Source organism: Podarcis gaigeae (genome assembly GCF_964106915.1).
Source record: "Podarcis gaigeae genome assembly, chromosome: 9".
NCBI classification, from domain to species: domain Eukaryota; kingdom Metazoa; phylum Chordata; class Lepidosauria; order Squamata; family Lacertidae; genus Podarcis; species Podarcis gaigeae.
In genome coordinates this window covers 51,085,885-51,110,499 of record NC_139685.1, presented here as the reverse complement: position 1 = coordinate 51,110,499, position 24,615 = coordinate 51,085,885, and the positions used below count along the sequence as shown (strand labels likewise).

At 37.3% G+C, this 24,615-nt stretch overlaps 1 protein-coding gene across 37 annotated transcripts in view; it reads left to right on the top strand.

Annotated features, from left to right (window-relative positions):
- The window catches only part of BLTP1 (bridge-like lipid transfer protein family member 1), a 102,815-nt gene that overhangs the window by 8,565 nt on the left and 69,635 nt on the right, over positions 1–24,615 (top strand). For all 37 annotated transcript variants that reach the window (XM_083755147.1, XM_083755148.1, XM_083755139.1 and 34 more), the window contains exons 2-21: positions 285–411; positions 1,702–1,818; positions 3,176–3,254; positions 3,773–3,837; positions 6,448–6,634; positions 8,148–8,229; positions 8,901–9,094; positions 11,027–11,106; positions 11,594–11,744; positions 13,762–13,918; positions 14,499–14,577; positions 15,270–15,361; positions 16,281–16,398; positions 17,326–17,481; positions 19,369–19,466; positions 20,338–20,516; positions 20,664–20,770; positions 22,301–22,506; positions 23,021–23,248; positions 24,316–24,453. In XM_083755147.1, coding sequence (XP_083611273.1) covers positions 285–411; positions 1,702–1,818; positions 3,176–3,254; positions 3,773–3,837; positions 6,448–6,634; positions 8,148–8,229; positions 8,901–9,094; positions 11,027–11,106; positions 11,594–11,744; positions 13,762–13,918; positions 14,499–14,577; positions 15,270–15,361; positions 16,281–16,398; positions 17,326–17,481; positions 19,369–19,466; positions 20,338–20,516; positions 20,664–20,770; positions 22,301–22,506; positions 23,021–23,248; positions 24,316–24,453 — 2,640 coding nt within the window. The remainder of the gene's footprint in view (positions 1–284; positions 412–1,701; positions 1,819–3,175; positions 3,255–3,772; positions 3,838–6,447; positions 6,635–8,147; positions 8,230–8,900; positions 9,095–11,026; positions 11,107–11,593; positions 11,745–13,761; positions 13,919–14,498; positions 14,578–15,269; positions 15,362–16,280; positions 16,399–17,325; positions 17,482–19,368; positions 19,467–20,337; positions 20,517–20,663; positions 20,771–22,300; positions 22,507–23,020; positions 23,249–24,315; positions 24,454–24,615) is intronic.

Here is a 24,615-nt window from a genome sequence, read left to right as displayed (position 1 = left end):
ACATTACCTTCCTCTTCTTTCTTGACAATGCCATAGAACTTCCTAATTCTATCATGATTTTAACATGTGCTTACTGCCACAATTCTGTGCACACTTATATGGGAATAACTGAACACAGTGGGACTTGCTATAGAGTAGGCAATCATAGGATCGGATAGCTTATAAAGTTTAAAACTGTTTGAAACGCATTAGATATATCCAAAGTAAAACATGTGCAGATGCTTTGTAATAAGGAATGAAGCTACTTCATAACTTTGAAAAGTAATTATTTTTTCTCTCTTCAGTCATCTCGACCCTATTGCAACATTCTAGCAATGGATCCAAGAAACGAAAGTAACATTGTTCCCAGTATCACCCAGTTGGAAAATTTCCTTACTGAACATGACTCCAATGTTGTTTGGCTTCTTGTTGGTATGTAACAGTTTTTTTGTTGAATATTTCATGTATTTTGAATGCTGTGAAATATCCCATCTTAAATACATACATCCAAAACAAACATGCTATACTGGTTAATTGGAAAAGTTGGAGCAAAACATTGCTTTTTAAAGTACTGAACAGTGGTCTCTTCCCAGTTTGCCGTTTTTGTGGGGGCTGCTGAGGCTAAATCAGTAGATCTTATTTGCCTAAGAAGTTCTGTCCCTTTGCATACACAACTCATTGGCTGAGAGCCAACATGATAATTTGCAGCATTGTCAGTGCCTCAGAGGAGCAGTTTGTGATTTGGAATACAATGCTGCAACAATATCTGAGACAAAGCTGGTATCGTTGTAACTGCTACTACTATTATTATCATTATTGCAATAATTATACATCACTTTGCAAAGTGCTTTACTGTTTTATTGTATTCAACCCCACTGCTCTTCCATTTTATATATAGGAAAGAGGGGTTGAACAATAGTGGTTTGACTAAGGCCAAATAATGACTGTTCACATGTAACAGTGCACCATAATTTGGTGTTATGTGCAGAAGTACGCCTCCCCTCACTTCCGGTGTAATATGAGGAGAGAGAAGGCATTTGCTTCCAGTTTGAACTGTGTTTGTCATTGTGTCTGAATCTGGACAAATTATATTAGTGTTAAATATGGTATATTAAAACAAGCCAAATTTGGACTATGAATTATTGTGGTTTGTTTGAGTAAGACATATTTCACACTAACCAGAGTTTTTGGCTTGGACATAACAAACTCTGGTAAGTTGCATCCATTTCAGGTTACATCTTTTCAAGTTGCGCCCCACGGCAACCTGGAAGTACCGGAATGTTTATTTCTGGGTTTTGCCGTTCGTGCATGTGCAGAAGTGCTATATTGCACTGCGCAGATGCGTAGACGCGGTGCTTCTGGATGCGAACGCTTCAAGTTGCGGATGTTCTTCCGGGATGGATTACATCCGCAACTCAAGGTTCCATTGTAAATGTTTCCACTCTCCCTCCAACTTTGCTAAGGAGAAGAGAAACGGGAACAATAAGAAGCCAAGGTTCATACTTGCAGTGCTAAAAAATGGTTTAATATTGTGTGATAAATGAACCCAAAGCAGAGGTGTCCAGGGCTCCCATAAAGCAGTTTAGCCCTCTCTGGCCCATAATGAAGAGTTTCAAATGCTACAGCTGGGTTTGTGTGTGTGTTTTTCAATATGATTGTTCTTTTATCTTTCATAATAATGCATTTGCACTTTTCTATAACGTATGATCATTTCTTTTGCAGCTACAATTTTGTCCTGTGGCTGGATAATTTATCTAACCTATTACAATTCCCGGAACATTGGCCTTATTTTGACATTGGTTCTTAATAGATTACATAAAAATGGCTACATCCATATTGGTAAGTGTTCTTGGAAATATATAATATACTATTGAATACATACTGAAATATTGTGTTAATAATAGAATCCACCATCTAGCCAATGTTAGATGTCTTTAGGTTTTGTAGCTTTCAATAAGAGAGAGATGTAAGTACATGCTTAGCTGTCCCACTGACATCCGTGTGATAGGCAGAGCAACTCTATACCCAAATTACTTTAGGTGGGAGATCTGTGGCTACTACAATGGCAGCATGACCACAGTATCCTATGTGTCCAGATAGGAGGAGAAGAGAGAGCACGCAACTAGGAAATATAAAAATTACATATGAAAGCCTGTGAGTGGCAACCAGTTAGAAACTGCATTGGCAATTATGCTTACATGTGGCCGAAATGCAGAAGACATGGAGGAAGCCAGTGAACTAATGACTGCAAGGATATGCACCGATACACTTCCGGCATCATAATACACCATGATGCCATAACACCCACTTCTTCTGCTTCATTGATGTAGTCAGCAATGACCCTGCTACCATGAGAGGCCAGGCATCCCTACAGGCAAGGATTCAAGTCATTTATGCTCCTCACAAGCACAGTACGCAAAGGGAAGGATAGCGGCCACACAGTACAGCACCTACATAATTCCCACAGCAGGACATCTGCAGAGAGCACAGACAATTTTCCTAGTTTTGTATAGCGATGATGGTGTGCTGTGATAGGGTAAGAGGTTACATCATCCTGTGTTTTTGTTTGTGGTGACATGGTTAGGGCAGTTGACACAGCGTACCTCTTCTCTATATTTTTATTTCCCACCCATTAAAGTAAATGGCAGGGAATTTTCTTTAGCTAGGTCTGTGGCTGGCATAAAATTGCACTTTTGATGAGGACAAGGCTGTGAATTGAAGGGTTATTTGATATGTGCTTCTCACCTGCCATTCCTGCTTCGATGCTTTAGTTCAGGGGTCAGCAAACTTTTTCAGCAGGGGGCCGGTCCACTGTCCCTCAGACCTTGTGGGGGGGCGGACTATATTTTTTTGGGGGAAATGAACGAATTCCTATGCCCCACAAATAACCCAGAGATGCATTTTAAATAAAAGGACACATTCTACTCATGTAAAAACATGCTGATTCCAGACCTTCTGTGGATTTAGAAGGTGATTGGGCCGGATCCGGCCCCCAGGCCTTAGTTTGCCTACCCCTGCTTTAATTTTTGCCCTTCCACTGACATATCTGAGAAGTTCTACGGAATATCTTGAATTTCGCAAATGTAGCCCCTTGCCAATGGAGTATAATATTACACTTTTCATCAAGCTAAAGTAACAAAAAATTGTGCTAGTAATGTTGATGATTGACTTACCAGAAATCTTATTTTTAATATAGGTTCCTTCTCATTCTCTGTCCTGTCTGGAAAAGTCATGGTTCGTGAAATATATTACATTACAGAAGATATGTCTATTAGGTACTTAACCTTGCTTACCATTTGTTTCAAAATAGTGGTTGTTTTAAAATGTTTCTTCATCCTCATATAATGCTAGGCTCTAATATGCTTTGGATGATGCATTCCATTTTGACATCAGTAGTGGTAGAAAAAGCATGAACGCAGGGTAAAGTTAGCCATTTCTGTAAAAATATGAGGACTTCTTAAGTGGTCTCTTCCTTTCTCTTTTTTAAGATAGTGAGCTCCCCATGCTGGTAACATTCACTTTCATCTTTGGTCCAGGGCATAGAGGGTTAATGGCAAATAGTGATGAGTGACAGTGAGTCAGGTGGCTTATGGTGCTTTTTAAGGTTCTGAAAGAGGAACCATAAATACATTTATAAAAACCAAAATGGCAGTTTGTTAGTTTTTGCATTGTTTGAAATAGTTTTTAAATTCACCGAAGCTGGTCTGGGACCGTAATAAATTTCATTTCGTTTCTAATTTGTTATATATAACAAGAGTACTTATTATTTCTAATTGTGTAAAAATATTTTCAGAATCCAAGATGGCTTTATTATATTTCGTTGGTGGAAGATGTACAATCCAAAGCAGAAGCAACATGGTAAGTTTTCACCCCCAAAAGAGACATGTTACTGGATTTTCTGTTGAAGGAGCAATTCTGCATGGGTTGAATAAATAGTCTTTGTATGTTACAAAAACAAATTATTCTTATAAATATTCAGTAAAGCAAAAAAAACTGAATAGCTTTTAAAGGTTAAATGGTGTATATCTTCTTAATTTAGTAGCTTACTCTTACCAGAGTCAGTATTTCCATGTTAGAGCTGGGCTGAATTAATATTTTCTTTTACTGCTTCTCTGGTCTTGCATTTTAATTATTCCCATGTGGCTCATATGTTAATAAAATTCTACCTGCATCTCTATGGTTACATGAGTTTCAGTTCATTTGAGCTATCCTAACTTGCAAGGATTGCAACATGGTTATCTAAGAGGTTTTAAGCAGGCAAATGCACCAGTCATGTCTCAAATTAAAAAGAAAGTAGAATAACGTAAGAGGAGATTTGCTGGTTGGGCCAAAGTTCCATCTGATTTACCTTTCTAAAAGTAGCTAGTTGAATACCTCTGGGAACCTTTCAAATAGGTCATGAAAGCAGCTGCTCCTCCCCCCATTTGTTTCTAGCATCTGGTATTCAGAGGCATAGTGTATTTGGAAGCAGGGGTTTCACAGGTCTTCAAATAGCTATATAGGCATTGATAGACCTATCCTTAATGAATTTATCTTACTCACTCCTAAAGCTGTCAAAGCTAGTCGCCTAATCACAAACTGTGCCAGATCCCAGCTCCTCCAGAACTGTAGCATAATTACAACAAGTTAAAGAAAACTTACTGATAGTAAAAACAACCTGTACACTCTGTAGCCCCTTAATGTCTTTTTAAAAATACTTAAAGCATTTTATCTTTTAAATGACAGCTGCATGTGAGTCTCTAATCTGAAATCAGAAAAGATAGACATTCTTTAATTTATTTCACAAACTTTTAATGACTAATTGGATTTGTGTATTTCCTATACCACAGCTTTGAAGTTGAAAGCATACTAAAAAATTAAAATGATAACACTGTCCTTTATTGCTCATGGCAATAACTTTGCTGCATTGCATTGCATTGAAATGTAAAGAAAGCATTCAAAATTAGTAATTTATATTTTGCTATCTATACGGGCCATTGTGGGCTAGAAGTAGGTTTTCACTTTTGTCTCTGTAGGTAAGTGCAGAAAGAAGTGGTTGGCAAGATAATAATCTACTTTAAGAGACCCAGTTTACTGGATTATCAAAGGAGTTCAGGTCTCTTGAGTAAATAAGTAATAGGGCTGTCTTAAAGAAAGAAAGAAAAACTAGTTAATTATAACCACATTGTTTTAACTAGGTCATAGCTTTTGAAAATGTAGATGTGATATATCATTAATGTGCTTCATTATTATATAGAAGAACATATGAAGGACCCTCTTGCATCAGACCAAAAGCTATGTAGTCCAACATGCTCTTTTTATTCTGCCCACCCAGATGTCTGTCTTGACACCAGGACAGTAGCAATCTTCTGCTTGTGAACTCCAGCAAGTGGTGTTCAGATTCATATGATCATTTATAGCTTTGAATGTTGTCTTTTGAATTTATGACATGAATTGAGTTATTTGGCAGTTTTAAACAGTTTCTATGTCAGCCTTATAATAAGCCAGGGGTTGCCAATCTTTTGGAGCCAGTCAGCACATTTGGATTTTTGAGAAAGTGTTGTGGATGCTAGTTGTGAAATGGGTGCTCTGGGGTGTGTGTGTGGCATAAAACAAATGGCTACTGTGAAACCATGGCAGTGATGGCGTGGCATAATGGCAGCTACATCTAAAAAGAAGAGGAAAAGAAGCAGAACCACAAAACGGTGCAGGAGGGAAAGTTTCTACCTTGTTATAGACTGGCAGAGGAGGGACAAAACTCTTACGCATTTCTTTGTTGAGTGTGAAGCATTAGACTTGCGTCCTCTGGTAGCCTGCTTTGTCAGCTCAGTTGCCTGAATGGAATTTCATGCACTCACTTGCTGTGGCTAGTAGGCTGGGACTTAAACACAAACCTTGCTTTTTGTTGAATATGGTAACCCAGTGCTATTGGGTGGCAGTATAAGCTATACATATAATGAGTAAACATCACGGTAGAAACAGGCTGAATGAGGATTTGAGAAGAAAAAGTTATTATGCAGTAAATCTTTAAGATCTCACCAGGTTCTACGTTGCTTCCTTACCTATTTGTAATATGCTTCAGCTTTTTCTGTCTATTGCTAAGGAGATTTCCAGTCACTGTCACAGTGTGGGTTTTTATATAATTGAAACATTTATTTTAAAAGTAGCCTACCTGCCCATGTAGTCCTAAAACAATCTATGTAATTCTTCCTTACTTCAGTGCTAGGATGTAATAGGGGAAAGCCACAGGTGAAACAGTGAGTAGTTATCTACAGGCCTCAACTTCAGTTTGCCAGTCATTCATACTGGCTAATTCTCCCAAAAGTCCATTTTTAAAGCTTTGGGCATTTGTATACCTCTGTTACTTCATTAGTCTATAAATTTGTTAGTATACATATTTTTTTGTGCGTACTACAGTTTTTACAAAACAAGTGTTTCGTTTTCTGAGGCTGTCTCATGAAAAGCCCCCCTGTTTTGTTGCCTTTACAGACCCAAAGGCAGAAACAAGATTGTATATCATGGTCAATGATTTTGAATTTCATGTGTATAATCGTTCTGACCTTTATGGGCAACTTCAGGAATTATTTGGTTTGGATCCAACCATAATTCCTCCCAAGAAAGAAGAAGAGAAAGCACGAGAAAATGGGAGAGAACGAACACACACAAATCTGGAAAGGTACAGCGGTTTATTCACTTGAGTATCTATTTGAACATTGTGTCAGATTGAGTTATTTCATTTTGCGTTTTTGTTCAGTTGATTTACTAGCCTCTTCCTTGAAGACCATAAAGTAGCACCTTCTTCTTACTTAAAGAGTATGTTTGAACATAAACTGCTCTATTTTTTAAGGCCACTCAGCTGCATAAACTCCTCAGGCTTTTAGGTGATTAAGTTTGATATTGGAAAATCTAACCCTCTGAAATGTGGAATATAGCACAGAGCATTGCTTGTTCAACATAGTTGGGACATGCACTTTTACTATATACACCTCTGTCAGAACTGAACGGTGCCACTATTGAAGTAAGAGTAGCAGTATTTGTTAACTTTATTACTCCCTTTTTTAAATAAAAAAATGTTTTTGTTTTGTTTTGACATGATCTAAATCTCTACCTGTGGAAGGGACACTGTGTTTATGCGTGTGTGTCCACTGCCCCATTTAATGTGGGAATAAGTGACAGCGGTGCCCAGTCTGTGTAATCATTTATTTCATGAAAGCTGGATAGATAGATCTTGGTTACATTTAGTTATCAGATTAAGGTACTCTTGTTTAAACAACTATGTTTCAATTTTTTGTGTTGTTCTTTGTCTCAGGTCTTTGCTACTTTTTTGTCAGTATTGTTTTGCTAGCTTTTTGTGTTTTAAATTGCAGTGGCGTAGCATGGGAGGTGCAGGGGGGGCCGGGCGCACCAGGCGCAACATCTGGGGGGTAAGGTTAGGGGGCGCAAATCCACGGGTTAGGGGGTGCAAATTACTTGCCTTGCCCCGGGTGCTGACAACCCATGCTACGCCACTGTTAAATTGTTCGTGCTTTTATTGTTATTATCAATTGCTAGCTTCCCTGAGGGTCCTATTGGTATGGAAGGTGTAGGATGACAACAGTTTTATAAGTAAATAAATGGGGACATTAAATAGAAAGTGAATTTTAGAATGCTGGTAATGGCCTTGCATATTGCAGTTGCAGTTACTTTTAAAGGTCGATGGAATTACCTACATCTGTTCTGTTTTGTGTTTCTCTTTAGAGTAATTGTAATTAACTTTAGCAGAGAGCATATCCAGGGGTTTAATGGCCTAAGAGAATTACCCAAATCAGTCACTTTCGTGCAATAGATGACTGCTATAAAGTCATTTTTACTTAAGTAAAAATTGGAGAAAGGAAATGTTACTGTGTAATGCCTAGATGGAAGCAGCAAAAACCCCTTCCTTGTATCACATCTTGTGAAGCTGTGAGACTCCCCATTATAAATAAATAAATAAGTTGATAGGTTGGTATGTTGTGTGCACTTGGCTTTTTAAGGTACAGTACTTAGTAAAACTCTTGTGTTTTCTGTAGTCAGTTTCAATATGCTTTAGAGTATCAGGAATTTGATTCCATTTCTTTTTTTTGTCTGACTTCCATGTATGTTTGGCGCATCAGTGAAATATTTTTTTGAATGTGTTAATTATATAAATCTAAGTATGTTTCCATCCTCAGTGTTAAAGTAAAAAGTGAATCACACGACCCTTCATCATCATGGAGATCTCTTATTCCTGTGATCAAAGTCAATGTCAGCACAGTAAGTGAAATATTCCGTTGTGTTTACAGATTACCTAGTTTTTTTCTCTGCAGTTCGAAGACCTCCTACTTTAGTAGCAATTTATAATATTTTACTTTTATATAATAAAAAAATTAATTTAGACAACATAAGAAGTTTGTCACATGAATTCCTTAGGGTTCTGAGTAAGTCTTTCAGAAATTGTTTTTTTAATACCATAGTTTCTGGAAGGACATTATAAGAGTTTGGTGAGGGATTGCTATTAGATGGCTTGGAGAAATGATTGCCTTGTGGAAATTAGGATCAATATGTTGCAAAGAGAATAGCCCTGTTGGCAGTGGCAGCCTCATAACTGAGATGTATTTTATTCTCAAACAAATATGCAAATTGTAAATGCCATTCATTGAATTGACCTGGATTGAAAATCATGCTGGTTGTTTCCCTGAGTCTAATCTTCTTGTTCTAAATGTTGTGTTTTCAGTACAAAAACCTTGCTGTTTTCAAGTGTAATAACCTTTCATTAAGAAATAAAGCCCAATTATTCTGGTTATAAGTTTGTAACACTAATGGGCTGCTCAGGACTGATTATAGTCCTAACTGGAGAGAATACCAATAATAAAGAAATAATTGAGAAGGATGACTTTTATGACGATGAATTAAAAGCTAACATTTAATTGTCTTACTCATTTAAGGGTCGTTTAGCCTTTGGGAATCATTATCAGCCTCAAACCATCTGCATTAACTTTGATGATGCTTTCTTAACATATACCACAAAACCACCTTCAAGTCACCTTGATCAATTTATGCACATTGTGAAAGGAAAACTGGAAAATGTGAGGGTTATGCTTGTTCCGAGTCCAAGATACGTTGGCCTTCAAAACGATGAGTAAGTGTTTACAGTTTATGTAGGAATATTTTGAAAAATATTTTGAAAAATGTACTATGTAGTGTATACAAAATTGGGTCCAAAACTCTTCATACAAAGGACCACTGTGCATCCTCAAGTACCCTTCAAATATTAATGCACAATTTTAATTGGGGATAAACACTCAACACTAAAGGGGAGCATTAGTGAGGGGTGGTTAACTTGTGGACCCCCAGCATGTTTTTGTTGACTGTATTTTTAAAATGACATTAGAATTAGTTATGTTAATCCTTGCTTGCTGATATAAGATAATTTTGACTTGATATTTTAGAAGGAATTGGTATAGTAATTGGTATCGTACGTATTAGTAAAGATCTACATAGAAGCCTCACCTCGGCTTCTCATTTCACTGAATATTGTATAACAAGATAAAATCACCACACAACTATAAAGTTACCTTCTAAGTGACTCAATGTGTGTTTGTCATAATCATGAGAGGTGTTATTCTTTCTGAAGCTCAAATGAGGCTAAACATTTAGTTCTAAGGTTTCAACGCTTCAAAACTAGTGTAACTGCAAGCAGTTAGAAATTGAAAAGAAATATATTTTGAAAAAATTGAAAATGATTAAATAAATTACAAATCAGTAGGGTTGAATCCATACTAAGTTAGTCACATTTTAGCCCCACTGAAATCCATGGAATTTAAGTTAGTGGTGACTAACTTGGCCCATTGATTTCAATGAGATGAAAGTGTATGTCTGGATCCAAGTCATAGTGAACTGTTGCAAACTTTAATATTATTACATGCACATCTTATAAAAATTAGGCTTTCTATCCCACAGATTAATTGATGGATAATTTATTTGCATCAGTCACCCACCATTGTGAAAGTGAACATGTATAAACATACTAAGCAATCAAAATTGCCAAACTAAATTAATAATTGTATCGTTTAAAACTTGCAGTAAAGCAAATGACCAAGCGAGGCAACACTGGTTTTCTATTGACTACAAATTAAGTGTAATATGAGACAGCACAGTGAGAAGGTGTATTCTGAAATTATCATGTATTGCTTTAGCAAGGTCATGTTCAAGAAGTGAAGCTACTATACATGGCTCAATTAATTGGCTAAAGTAATTACATTTTGGGGAAATTATTGCATATGAAAGTCACAAAATAACTGGATTTTTTCTTTATAGTTATAAAATGTGGATGTCATTCTCAGGGTAACATTGTTTTGCTCTTTTTTGTATGGATTTGTTATACCTATTGGTCTAATTACTGAAGATGGTCTTTCCCTGTGGGCCCAGATTCTATTTTAGCTGGAAAACTATTAGCAAATTAAAAGAGTGAATATAGAGCAAGGGTAAAGCAAAAGAAAGGCAAATCAAGTCTTCAGCGTAGAAGGTGAAAACATAAGAGTTTTGCCATTATGGTTGATTAACACTGGATTATCTTGATTTAGATATCAATTTTTATCTAACTGGATATCTTAATAAATTCATTATAGCAACTGGAGTTTTAAACTAGCCTGGTGTGTTTTCAAAATAGTGTTACAGGTTTTCTTTCTACGGAAAGTTGGCAACTACCAGAGGAATTAGTCTTTTAAAGACTTAACTTATTGAGTGGGGACTACTACATCAGATATATGAAGTGTTATCGCTAAGAGTAAAATGGGACCAAGTGGCCATAAAATCAAAAAGTACAATCTGTAACAATTCTGTTCTGTGGTTTGCATATCATACTAAGCCAAACCATATCATGTTAAGTGTGCGGGCTCTGGGAGAGATTACAGCCACTTTGCTCCTCCTTGGTTGTTTTGCTGCTGAATTGAGTTGAGCCACGGTTTGGTGCAATGTGGATCTGAACCTGGGCTCCTGGTTAGGTCACCCAGATAAACCACAAGCTTAGAGTGTACAGTGTTTATATCCCCCCCCTTTTCTTCTTTAACAGACCACCAAGATTAATGGGTGAAGGTTTTGTTGTGATGCAATCAAATGATGTTGATATCTACTATTATATGGATGAACCAGGTAAGTTCAGTTTCTGCTCAGAGGCTAAAATTCGTTACAGGCACGTAGTTCTCATAGTTGCTTAGTAAACAGCTGCTAAGTAGGCATTTTTAGATTGGGAAAATAGTATGGGGGAGGGGGGAGTGTTCAAGTCACCCCAAAGCATCCCAGCCCCTCTAGCCTCTGGTAGTTACTTTTAACTAGTTTTAACTAGTTTTCATGCAAGCAGCAGGGACAGGACACCTTGCAGAACTGATGGGCAGGAAAGCTTCCCTGTTGCGCATTAGCTCTGCCCATCCACAGAGCAGACCTGTGTCTTTGGTTGGCACGCATGCAGGAGGGACAGGGAAACATTCCTTACCCTCTTCTCTAGAAAAAAAAGCACTCCATATATTAATTGCATAGTAATAAGTAAATGGTTCTATGTTAATTGGTAGTAGTTTACTGATGATATGTTGCTTGAATATTTGTTATATTTAAAATGCTTCTGCTGTTTTCTAAAATACAGGGCTTGTACCAGAAGAATCAGAGGAAACTAATGAAGGAGAAACAAGTAATGAGGATAGTAAATTGCAAGACCTCCCGCCCTGTTGGGGATTAGATATAGTTTGTGGCAAAGGAACAGATTTCAACTATGGTCCATGGGCTGACAGGCAAAGGTACTGTTGTTTAATTATTTTGTTTTTATATCTATTGTAAAAAATGAAGAATATAATCAAAACAGATTTTCCAGCAAAGTTGTCCTAGCTACTTTCATGTGCCTAGAGTTTGAGGACATCAACCTTTTTTTTTTTAAAAAAAATGCTTGCTTGTATTATACTCTGTTATGAATTTTGCTTTCTCTGTAGTTCACACCCATGTTCATGCACCTGCATGTTTAGAGTCTAGCTGTTTGTTCAGAGATTAGACATATCCCAGTTTGATAATTTTAAAAGGAAGGCTTCTGCACCAGATGTCTTCTAAAAGTTTTGGGCTACAGAGGTCTCATATAGCTCTTTTATAAGACAACTTCATGTTCAGTGGTGAATGAACAGTAGTGCTTCCCTGGAAACTCATTTCATCTGTTCGTAGGGATTTTCCTTCCTGAGTCTTGAATAACTTTATGTAAGGCTGCCACTGAGTCCACGGTGCTGTTCGCCTGTTTGAGGAACACAACTTGGCTTTTCAAAAGCAGATTGGTGTTTCAGAATGATTCTTCTTGTTACTTATTGAATTTGTTAGTCGCTTTATCTTGCCCAGAGCAACCCAAAGCAACTTTCAACCAACCAGATAAAAATCCCCACATAGATACATTAAACAAAGAGAAAAAAGAAATACATTAAAAACATCCATCCCACTTTTAAATGGCTACATATAGAAGGCCAAAGGCCTGGTTATAGAGGAAAGTTTTTGCCTGGCACCTGAAGTTATATAAAGATGGTGTCAGGTGAGCATTCCAAATTGCAGAAAAGGCCTGTTATTGTATTGCCACCCTTTGGACTTCTTGTGGAGGGGACACATGAATAAGGACCTCAGATTACGATCTCAGGGTCTGGTATGGATAACTTTTTCTTTCTAATGAAGGCTGTATTCCCTTGGCAGTGGTGGGCAGGGCCAAAGTCAACAGTGGGCAAGAAGGGTATACAGTGATACCTCTGGATGCAAACGGGATCCGTTCCGGAGCCCCGTTCGCATCCTGAAGCGAATGCAACCTGCGTCTGCACGTGCATGGGTCGTGATTCGCCACTTCCGCGCATGCGTGTGACATCATTTTGAGAGTCTGCGCATGCCTGAGCGGCCTAACCTGGAAGTAATGCATTCCATTACTTCTGGGTCACCGCGGAGCGCAACCCGAAAACACTCAACCCGAAGCTACTTCAACCCAAGGTATGACTGTAAAGCCAAAAATAGATGCGCCACTTTCTTTCTGTTTCTCTCCATGCAGTGGGTTGTCAGGGGAGAGTTAAAGCCCTCTTGCCATAGGTCAACATTGCTTGCTTCCAGAGAGTTTTCTCCACCTTCCATTGCTTCATCCATTTTGGCTTTTGCCCATTCTGTTTTTCCCCCCTCTCCCCCTCTCCATCCTGGCTCCCCCTGCAATAAAACTAGGCCATGGTCTGTAGCTTTCCACCCCTTCTCTGGACAATTTTGTTGAAGTTCAGCAACTTCATCTTGAGTAAGTTGTGCTGAACAAGGCAGGGATAGGTAGCATGCTTCACTTCTACAGCCTGTTGTCCTTTACTGCTCTAGGGAGCAGGATCAGTTTCTGTACAGAATTGCATTTTATGTATGTTCACATGCACTGTTGAGAGGACGCAGTGGTTCTTCTATATAGGAGGTTCTTATATTTTGACGTTAGCATTTGTTGGATGCTTACTGTAACTTTCAAATAACATTGATTTATTTAAAATCTCATTAGTTAACTTCACAAGGTCAGCTGTGTAAATCTTTTTGTTTTCTTATTTCTATTTTCAGTTTCTAGGGTAATTGAATTTTATAGTGCCTTAAGATAAATCTGGAATATAGCTTCACTAATCAAGCCTTTTGAGAAATATAGCAAAACACATATTTTTTCACTCTCCAGTTCACGTTCTTGCTTCTTGTGTGCTGTGTAGAGTGTCTTAGAGAAAATATATAAATAGCTCATATTCATTTCTAGATGAATAACTGAATTAATATTCTGCTGTTGTTTTGTAGGGACTGTTTGTGGAAATTCTTTTTCCCACCAGATTACCAAGTCATGAAAGTCTCAGAAATTCCACAGCCTGGGAAGCCAAGACAAATCCTTGCTTTTGAGCTCCGTATGAATATCATTGCAGATGCCACTATTGATCTGCTCTTCACAAAAAATAGGGTAAATAGGAAAGACATATCTACATGTGAGATTTGGGAATATACATGTATATTTTTTAGATTAGTCTTTCAAATATCATTATTTCAAGTTTTGAAAGATGTCTTCTGAAATAAAATGGAATTTTCTTTGTTTGTCATTCTGTTTTTGAATATATATAAATATTCATATCCAATATATTTTGGCTGATCACGTAAATCGTAACCTACCAAAATATACTACTTAAATTACTAACAATATTTCCACCCGTCTGGTTGTGAATAAAATTTCACAAAGTGAAATGCTCACCTTGGCGAGGACTGTTGAATCATAACCACTAAATATAGTATGCTGTTCATGAGCAAACATTAATTTGTCTAGCTGTTATCTGTTGCCGTTCTTATAGCTTCAGATGAATACTCCTCATGCTTTTCTTCAGCTTCATTGAGTTTTTCTTTTACTTTTTAAATGTATATCAAGCTTTTAATCAGCTGTGGTTTACTAGTTCCCTTTCATAAATCCTGGAAGTTTCTAAAGTGATAACTTGAGTCGTGATGTAGCCTGAGTTCAAATAATCAAAATAATGTCTGATTTTTATTGGCAGGAAACTAATGCTGTTCATGTAAACGTTGGAGCAGGCTCTTATTTGGAGGTTAACATTCCCATGACTGTAGCAGAAGATGGTAGGTTGAGACTGAAAGCGGTTTATGTTGAAATAATTCCAGAAGAACAGTTAACTTGCAGAACCTGGTTCAATAAGATTACATGTGTTAGGGTTGAGTTTCAGTAATACCAAAGAAATTTCTCAAAATAATTCCTGCGTTGGAATGGGTTGGACTAGATGACCCTCATGGTCCCTTTCGAATATACAGTCTGTGGATCTATGTCTGTCCGCAGCTTGCATTCATTGTTTAAAACTTTTTTGTTGTTGGCTTCTATACTTTCTTAAGATTTGTGAATTTTAGTTCCAGTGCTATCTACTTGGGAGCGAGATACAGTTTTACTTTTTAAGTATATGAATGATCTGGAACATTAAAGAACTATCATGCTGATCGTTCTGAATTAATAAGCGATGAACTCAAGATATGACACCTTTGGTTGTATTCTTTGTATACTTCTTTGCAAATTTTCCTATTGCAGGGACACTGTAGATAAGGAAAATTGTTCTGTGTACTCATAAGATGCTCCACTCCCTTGCAGCATCAGATTCTTTTTTTTAACCGAGTAGAAGACTCATCTAAAAAATCTTAATTTTTAATTCTATCAGTCCATGCTATGTGGTTAGCACTGATAGACTGGGGGGACCACTACATTTCTTTAAAAAATGAAGAAAGACATAGCAGCAGTTCTTGAATTTTTTGGTTCTGTTTACTAGGTTATTCTCCTACTATTAAAGGACAGCTTTTGCATATAGATGCCACCAGCAGTATGCAGTTCCGGACTCTCTTAGAAGCAGAAATGTTGGCAGTAAGTATTCTTTTGCATAAGCATCTGAGTGATTTCTACTGTAATTTGCTTTGAAACTTACCTGAATGTAAGGAATTATTGGGAAAAAACAGGGAGTTAAGGGATTTAAAATAAATTAAACTGGAACCAGTGATTCCAGATGTTCACTTCTTTGGTATGTAGGTTCTAGGCTGCTACATTCTGCATCAGTTGCACATTTCAGTTTTTGAGAGCAGCCCCACAGAGACTACGCTGGCTAGGTCTAGCCTGGGTGTATGTTAAGGATTCTTTGCCTTCATTATTACCCTTTCCTGGTCTTCAGAGCACCTGCATTGGACTGCAAAGTAGCAAACCAAACCAAACAGCACAGAGATTCTGATTGTGGAGCTTCTGTATCAGGCTTAGCTTAATCCTGCCTTCTGGAACTTTTCATTCAGTCTGCCTTGCCCACAAAGCCTCTTCTGATCCTTCAGCCAGTGTGAGGATTTGTCACTGTCTTTGTGAACATCCCATCTTGCCAATTTCAGTCTCTGGAACTTGCTGCACGTTTCAAGATACCACACCAGTTCTGCTAAATACTTCATTGCTGCTGCTGTCTCAGAATCTGGTCTTCCAGCTTTAGCAGGCTTCTTGTACAGGGGTGTGTCCTTTTTTTAATACAAAAAACTTTAGGTTGAAAGCCGCTTGATATTTTTACAGTGAAAGCAGATGGCGAAATTACATAGTTTGAGTTCATTTATTATAGATGTTTTTAGATAAATCATGTGGGAATTGACCTTTTAACTTGACAGACTTAAACATTAGTAAACTGGGTTAACTCTCTGCTCATTTTAGGAAGAAATAATTTTTAAATTACCCATTGATTACATGGTTGTCATTTAATTTTGGCTGTTAATCATCATATTAAGAGTGAATCCTGCTGCTTGTTTATTTTGTTTAGTTTCATATTAATGCCTGCTACCCCCGGATATGGAACATGCCACAGTCATGGCAGTGTGAAGTTGAAGTTTACAAAGCAACCTACCACTTTATATTTGCTCAGAAAAGTTTCTTTTCAGGTAACTGTTCTGTTTTTGTGTACTTTGCTTTTTCAAATGGTATCAACGTTGATATGAGGTGTGTTTTTGCATAGATGTATGCTTATTCAGAATTGTTACAAATGTATACTATTTTCTTGTTCACTCCCTATTGCTTTAGTCATCAAACCCATCTGTGGAACTTTTTTTTATATCACAAGAGCATGAAAAAACATGCCTGCGCAGCAATTTCAGTAAGGAGGTTTTGGTGCACTTGCCATCTAAATGATTCATGTTTCACAGAAATTATACTGTCGTGATGCATATGTTTGTGTTAAATTAGAAATATTAACAAATCTCCCACAATATTCCATAGAAGTTGAGCTGTGTAAAATTGCAGCTGCGTTTTCAAATTATAAGACATTACATTTAATTCTTTTTACAATTGAAGGTTTCTGTAAATGCAGCTCATTTTATAAACACCCTAAGCCAAACATGAAGTTAAAATGAAATAAATGAGAAGCAGAGGTGATTTCCACAGTCATTTTTGCTTCTTTTTGCAAAAAAAGGAAAGAATGTTGGACTACTTTAATTGCATAATGTTCAGCACTTGTAATATTTTAAATTTCGAGAGCTCATTCAAGTGTATTATTTCTTGTCTTCCAAAATATACTTATTTAAAACTGAAGTCAAAATTCTAAAATGGAAACACAACACTAAAACTGACTTTTGCAGTGTGGTCCTTTGCATACTTAACTTTAACAGTACGTCCCATTGAATAAATTGGGATTTATTTCTGAGGAAAAAATTGCATAGATTAAAACTGCAACAGGGCAGGGTTGTTTTTTTAGTGTATTAAGAAACAGAAAAGGTAAGGAAACTGACTTTTTAATGCAACAAAATATAATCAGTTTTACAATTGTCTTTTCCCACAAGTGACTTGCATTAACACGTCTCCTTTATTTTTAGATTTGATTCAGGACTGGTCTAGTGACAGTGCTCCTGATATCTTCTCATTTGTTCCCTATTCATGGAATTTTAAAATCATGTTTCATCAATTTGAAATGATTTGGGCAGCAAATCAGCACAACTGGATTGATTGTTCCACAAAACAACAGGAAAATGGTGAGAAAATTTTAAAGCAGGCATGCTACACTCCTTTCCATATGCAGCAGTAATACATGCTTAACCAAAACAAATTCCTTCTTATCTGATGATAATATTCAGTTCCTTTCGCCCTTTAATTGTGAAAAGCCTTTAAATCCCTGATGTAGCAGTGCCATTTGCTAGTTCTACTAATAGAGTCCAGTTCCTACAGTCACTAAATTTCCACTGTTTTTCAGGGTAGCTAATTGTATATTTTAAAGAGTGCTCCACAGAAAGGGGAAATAAATCAGTAGCGATTAACCAGGAAGTATGGATTTGCCAGCATAGTAGGGGAGCTGTTTCTCATACATTCATTGGGCGTCCTTTCTCAGGCATTCCTTAACACTGAGGGTATCGCTTGTCCTTTATTGTCATTTAGAAAGCAATTGATATTGAAGAGGTATTGACTCATCAAAAGGGGAATGGAAGCAGGTACAAACACAATTCTAAGATGCCTGTTCTCTTGTTCCAAGTAGGAGTATTCCAAAACTCAGAGGTGACAAGAGTGGCTTATATGCCGTCTGAATAAGCAGATGGAAATCCACCTGCTTTGACAAAAACCAAAGTCAGGAATGCAAGAACGGATGACGGGCCCAACCCATGTCCATGCAGAGGATTCTGGGCACCAGTGTGGCCTGATGATATATGCCATTTTCAGGGCTGTGCTTGCAGTGAGCACACTGTTTTCGATGCCAGATGACTTTTCATCAAGGGCAGTGACCATCGTAGGGATGGCTCAGGTTATAGCTTGCCCAAATGTCCTGAATCTATCAGTTACGAGGATACAGCATGACTGTACATGACTCAGTCATTTGTGGGAGCATCTTGGGCCTTCTGGATACTTTCTCATGCTGGGAAACTGTCCTTTTCCAGTGGTTGTACTACTCATACTGTTGTTATTGGGAACAGGTCACACCTCATCACCCTCTATCAAGTCATTTACAGTCTTAACATATTGGTCTTCATTATGAATGATGATGAGTGACTCTCCTCTGCTCCCTGCCCCCCCCTTGCTGGTTGTGAGTTTTAAAAAATATTTTCTGGTTGAATGCTATCATATGTTCAATGATAAATAAATAAAGAGTGGGAACACTCATATTTAAAACATGTGTGATAGGTTTCGGCTCCATTGCTCTTTGGTGCCACCAGGGTTGATGGCACCACACCTTCCTTTTCCTCCTCTTGCAGGTGTCTAGTCCCTTTCTTCTGCATTTGATGCAGTCCTGCTTTTTGGTTACAGCAGCATGGCTGTGCCATGTGCGGATCAGAAATATGCAGATGACACATTGTTCTCTTAATGATCCACACAGATGTGTTGCTGCGTCTTTAAAAGACACAAATTACCTGCAATTTGCATATGCTTATTTATGTATATAGATGCAAATTTAGGCCAGTGGGAAAAGTCACTCTGTAAGTAAAGTTTTTTTTTTTTAAAAAAAGAATAAGTTAGAAAGAAGGGATGGAAGGGCTGGGGCAGAAGACATGAGGCTCTGTGTAAAAGACTTGGGGTGCCCCCTGGACCACTCTCTGTCAATGTGCTTGGTATTGCAGTAAGGAGAAAAATGTGGTTGCATCAAGTGGCTGCTTGAATAAGCTTTCTTTTGAATCTGAATAAAAATGGAAAAGGCTGTTTCATTATCTATATAAATGATATCTATTGAATTAAATTCTTTCAGTTTTTCTTCTTGTTCTGTTAACCTTCTGTAGCTGAGTGATATATGTGTGTAATTAGTTTAGGAAGAGGAATGTTAAAAAGCTCTTTTCTTTGTCCTCTCTTATATCTGCTGAAGCACTAGTGTGGTCTTTTTAAAGTGAATTTTAACAAATAATTAATATTTGCCCCCCCCCCGTTTTATTTTCTTGCAGTTTATGTTGCAGCCTGTGGGGAAACATTAAACATAGTTTTCTCCTTGCCTTTTACTGACTTTGTTCCAAGCACATGCAGCACTAGGTTCTCTTTAAGGGTAAGTGGCTTTACTATTAAAACAATAAATTCCATATGCCTCCTCGTTCTTTGCAAAGAAACCCTGAGGAGACATAGTTCATCACAACTGTTCTAATTTTTTTTTATTATTATTATTCTTTAGTGCATATTCCCAGTGCTTTTTATCTTTTACTCCGTTATCTCAAAAGACTGTGGCAGTGCTGGTGTGACTAATGCTAAGTAACTGCATTAGTAATTGAAGGCCAAAACCTTAAATAACTGTATTTCTACTTGGAGAATAACTCTTCATAACATGCATATCTTTGGCTAGGCATTTTAATCTTCATTCTAAAGGCATGCACACAGTGACAATTGTAGTCTTGCAGTTAAATAATAATAGAAATACGAAGATTAACAATTTGGAATGATAAGCACAGTGCCTTTTGTATAGCTTTGAATATATGAGTTTACTAACAGTAGTAGGAAAGTGTAGTTATTTGCTTTGCGGTGAATTTATTGAGATTGTTTCAGTGATATGCATTTTCTTTAATGTAACTGATTTTATCATACGTTATGTAATTGTGCAAAACAGTAAACTCTTTGTAAAAATGTTATGATGTATTATTCCTTCTATAAAAGTGTAAGTTATGTTATTTACTATGAACAAAATAGTAAATTCCCCATTACATTCCTTGAAAATGTTACTCTCTACACTCAGCTTAGATTGGTGAGAACAGTAGATATGAATTGCACATGAAAGTAATGATTTTGTTGCACATGTGTTCAAAAAAGTAATGTACAAAAATGGTATAGGGCAAATACCAGTCCTCAGGCCAAAAATATTTTCCATAAAGGTTTCGCAGCTGTTGTATGGATATTGTGTAAGTCTTATATTCATGTTATATTTTCAGGGAGAAGGTCTTGATCTTCACTTACTTCTACCTGACTGCCACCCCAGTAAATATTCTCTTTTTATGCTGGTGAAAGATTGTCACCCTAACAAAGCAAATCCTGAGTCTTGCGTTTCGGCTGATAGTCAAAGTGGTCAAAAACCAAGCAAACAAAGGTGGAGGAACTTGACTCAAGAAGAGTGAGTTCTCTTTCTCTTACTAAATACAAAAATGTAACCAGGAGCTAATGTGTTACTATTCGTCTAGGTTCCTGTGTTTTCTTTCAGTGTTATAAAATGGTTAATAAAGCAGTCAGCTATTACAAAAATCTTTTATTTTCTTTTAAGGGCTGGCTGGGTTGAATGCTGGACTGTACCAAGCATTATGCTCACAATTGACTATGTGTGGCATCCAATTTATCCCCAGAAGGCTGATGAACAGTTAAAGCAGTCATGTAAGTGCCAACTTTGTCCCTATTATGTTTCAAACTGTTGAAAATGGCAGCTGTTATCATTTTGAAAGAGAAAATAGAACTTAATCAGGATACCTTGGATGCAAGCAGTAGAGTTCGTATCAAAAGTAGAAGGAAGGTGACCTCAAAGATGCATTGAAAAACTTTAATTTATGATTTTCCACTATACAAACATATGCTACATGCCCTGGATTTCAAGGTATTCATACGTTACATTTTTTTTTACAAAAAGAGCAGTAACAAGAACCCATTACCCCTAGAAAGTGTCAGGTAACCAAAGTTAACTAGTTTACTTGTTTGTATTTGTTTTTACATTTTCTATGTTGCATTGTATTTCTTTTTCCATTTCACAAGTAATCTCAGAAGGTCAATCCATAACTGTCCTTGTGTGGCTGGTTGAGACTTTGGATGGTCCTGATTACTTAAGTATTGAATAAAGCAATACCATATATTAATGAATTTATCAGGTTTTTTATGTCACTTTAGTCTCTGACTAAAGCCGTATACCAAACAATTTGCATCTTGTGCTTCTTCAGAGGCAACAAATTTAAAACTTTCAAAAGGTAACTTAAAGGGTTTCTGTACGGTCTAGAAAACTTGAAACATGTTGGACCATAAATAATTTTCAGTGCACGACCGAGGCATCTTTCTTTTATACTGGTGAATGCTATTTGTTGTTCCTCTGATGGTCTTAGTCTGATATTAATTGTTCTTAATATGATAGGGAGTGAGCTGATCATCTAGAAGTCACTGATAGAGCAACATGAGCCCTGCATTTTATTTTAATGACTTTTGTGGCTTACATATTTTTTTCTTTTCTGCTTACTTAGACAGTGGTTGACTGAAGGACAAAAAGTACACTTTGTTACTCATTTTTTTGCTCATAGTAAAAAGAAAGTGCAGAAACTTTTTGTTCAGAAGTACATAGTATACGTACTTAATAACAGTCCTAAGTTTTCTTGACTCCTTTTTCCTGCCATGGTTTCCTAACCTATGTTACCTATGAGTAAACCCACTGAAATTAATAGATGCCAATTAGTCATGACCATTAATTTCATGGGGCTTACTCTGCATAGCAGTAATTACAGCAACAACCCATACTTTGTTCAGTGAATATATAGGGTCTAAAAGCATAAAACATTATGTGCTAATTTTTAAAAAAATACAATTTACATACCACTTGATTATCGTAGGAAAAAACTCAAACTCAACTGCTTTGTTTATCCCAAAAGGTAAAACATTAAAATTATCACTAAAAAAAATTACAGCTGTAATTTAAAACACACAGGTAAAAAATGCAATAAAACAGACTAAAACAAATTAAAACTCCTGCTGACTTTCTAAACATCTGGGTAGACTTGTCTAAATAAGAATGTCTTCAGCAGGTGCTGTAAGGAATACAGTGAAGTTGCCTACCTGATATCAAACGTTAAAGCTTCCTTGAGTTTTTATAACTATAAATCTGTAAATGTTTTAGCTTGTTGTGCAAAATTATTTTCATTTACTCCCAAGTGTCAGAAATGGAAGAATCAATCTTAGCTGCATCGAGACCATCACAGAAAATGACAGACAGGGGTATATCCCCTTCCGGTTCTTCCCGTCACCCTGTTGACCCCTCAGAGCTTCCACCGGACAGACTCCGTGTAGAACTGGAACTCTCTCCAGACTCCCATATAACTTTATATGGGCCTCTTTTGAAAGCCTTCCTTTCTATAAAGGTATGATGGACTCGCTGGTCTTACCTTTATTAAAGCACATGGAACAAGCAATGTTTTGATCTATGAGTCATTTTACCGTGTGAAGGAAAGTCTAGATGGTTCTGGCTTGGGGAACTGAGTGTGATGTTTCTGTGTAGATATGGGTCAGCGTGTGCTGCCTTTTCATGTGGGCGATAGCAGAAATTGTGAGCAGAGCAGTCTACCACCAAGTTTTAAGTGTTTGCAGTTTGTTCTGTTTTGCTCTAGTATTGGGTGCTTTATAAATAATGAATATATTTTTGTTATTGTCAAATCAGCCTTCCTCGTTGCTTAAAAAGCTTGGTAATTGGAAGCTTTTCATCTCTGAAGCATGTGATAAGATACTTAACCCCGATCATACTAACTATTCATATATAGTTTAAAAATGAAAGCTTGTTGATTAGTTTAAATGGATTGTGGGAAAGGAGCTTTATTGTGGTGTCAAAGGTTTACGTTATGCTCTTTTATGATGTGTTTTGCTAATTGGTCCTGCCAGGAAAATTATTTCGGTGAAGATGACATGTACACTGATTTTGAGGAAGTGATTTCCAGCCCTGTACTGTCCATGTCAACTTCTTCAAGCTCTGGGTGGACTGCAGTAGGAGTTGATGCTGACAAAAAGGAGAGCGACACATCAGCCAGACATGCTCACCCCCTCACTTTGCGACCTTGGGATATTACCGTGCTTGTTAATGTGTACAAAGTGCATGGGCGACTGCCAGTGGTAAGTGCTTTGGGTGCCTTGTTTACCTGCAAGCATCAGATGTGCGCTGGGTTGTTTAAAAAAATAAGTACGCACATAGAAAAAGAGAATTCCTGACTTTGGTGTATTGGTCATGTTTGACTTGGGTGTGTCCCTTTAAGTAGTACAGACACATCAATAGAAAATATTGTAAAGGCACATGACAAAGCAATGTATAGTTCCTTGGACAAGGATGTCTTATTGAGGTAGGGCAGTTTTTACCTCTGCCTCACCCCCTCCCTCCTTTCTTTGGTAATGATGTTGCTGCAGCCACAAGGTTATGGAGAAGCTGCAAATAGCTGCAGCCATTTTAGTAGTGAGTCTCTCACAGACACTGTTGATGTTTCTTCCCTCTCCATAGGATGCCACACAGCAGTTTTCTGTATTGTGCCAATAATCACATTTATTAATTAGTTCATTATCAAGAGTTTGGTTCTATCTTTCTATAAAATATCCCACATGATCTCTTTCTTTCTGGCAGCTGCTTGTGGCGTATTTTACTAAGCCTTAAACTTAAAAAATATGTGCTCTCCTTCCAGGCTTACAAAGAAACTTGTATCTGTTGGGAAAGACTTCTCTAATAGGTGACCAGCTGAATGTTGGCAAGAAGCTAGCTATTAAGAGTTACATGAACTTTATTTTGCTTGGGAGCAGTCAGTGTCAATTAGTCTCTGAATTGCATTTCAAGACCCATTTCAATGGACAGTGTTAAAGGACATCTCTGTCTTATGTGCACCCATACATAGATGTAGGCATGTGTCACAACCAGAAGCCCACTCTTTCAGATCTTGGCCCTAGAGAGATGTGCCATCATAGGGACATTGCTGCTTGTATTGGGGAGGGGGGCCACAAACTTTCTGCCATACAGCACTCAAGGATCTTCACAAATAGTTAAGATATGATTCTGATTTATGGGATTGGATTACTTCCCTATGTGGCCTGCTCCATTTGAAGAGTGTTGCGAGTCCTTTTCGTAATTTGACTATTTGAGCAGCTTTTATATTCCATTGAACAACATTTGATGGCATTTTTGGTGTTTTGTACTGCAGCACTGCAACAGTGAGGGCCCTGAATGTCCCACAGCTTTCTTGGAAAGGTTGTGCTTTGAGATGAAAAAAGGATACAAGGAAACTATGTTACAGCTTGTGTTATCACCATTGAATTTATTCTTGAATGACAACTATCAGGTAACGTGGCTGCATTGGGTGAATCATTTTATTGAAGTTAGTTCAAGCCTTCGCGTAAGGTTTTCTATGACTACATACTTTCAAAGCTGCTTGAACAGCTGTTTGTTAATTTGACAATTTGTTTAACAAAATTTATATACTGCTTAACTGTAAATAAAACCT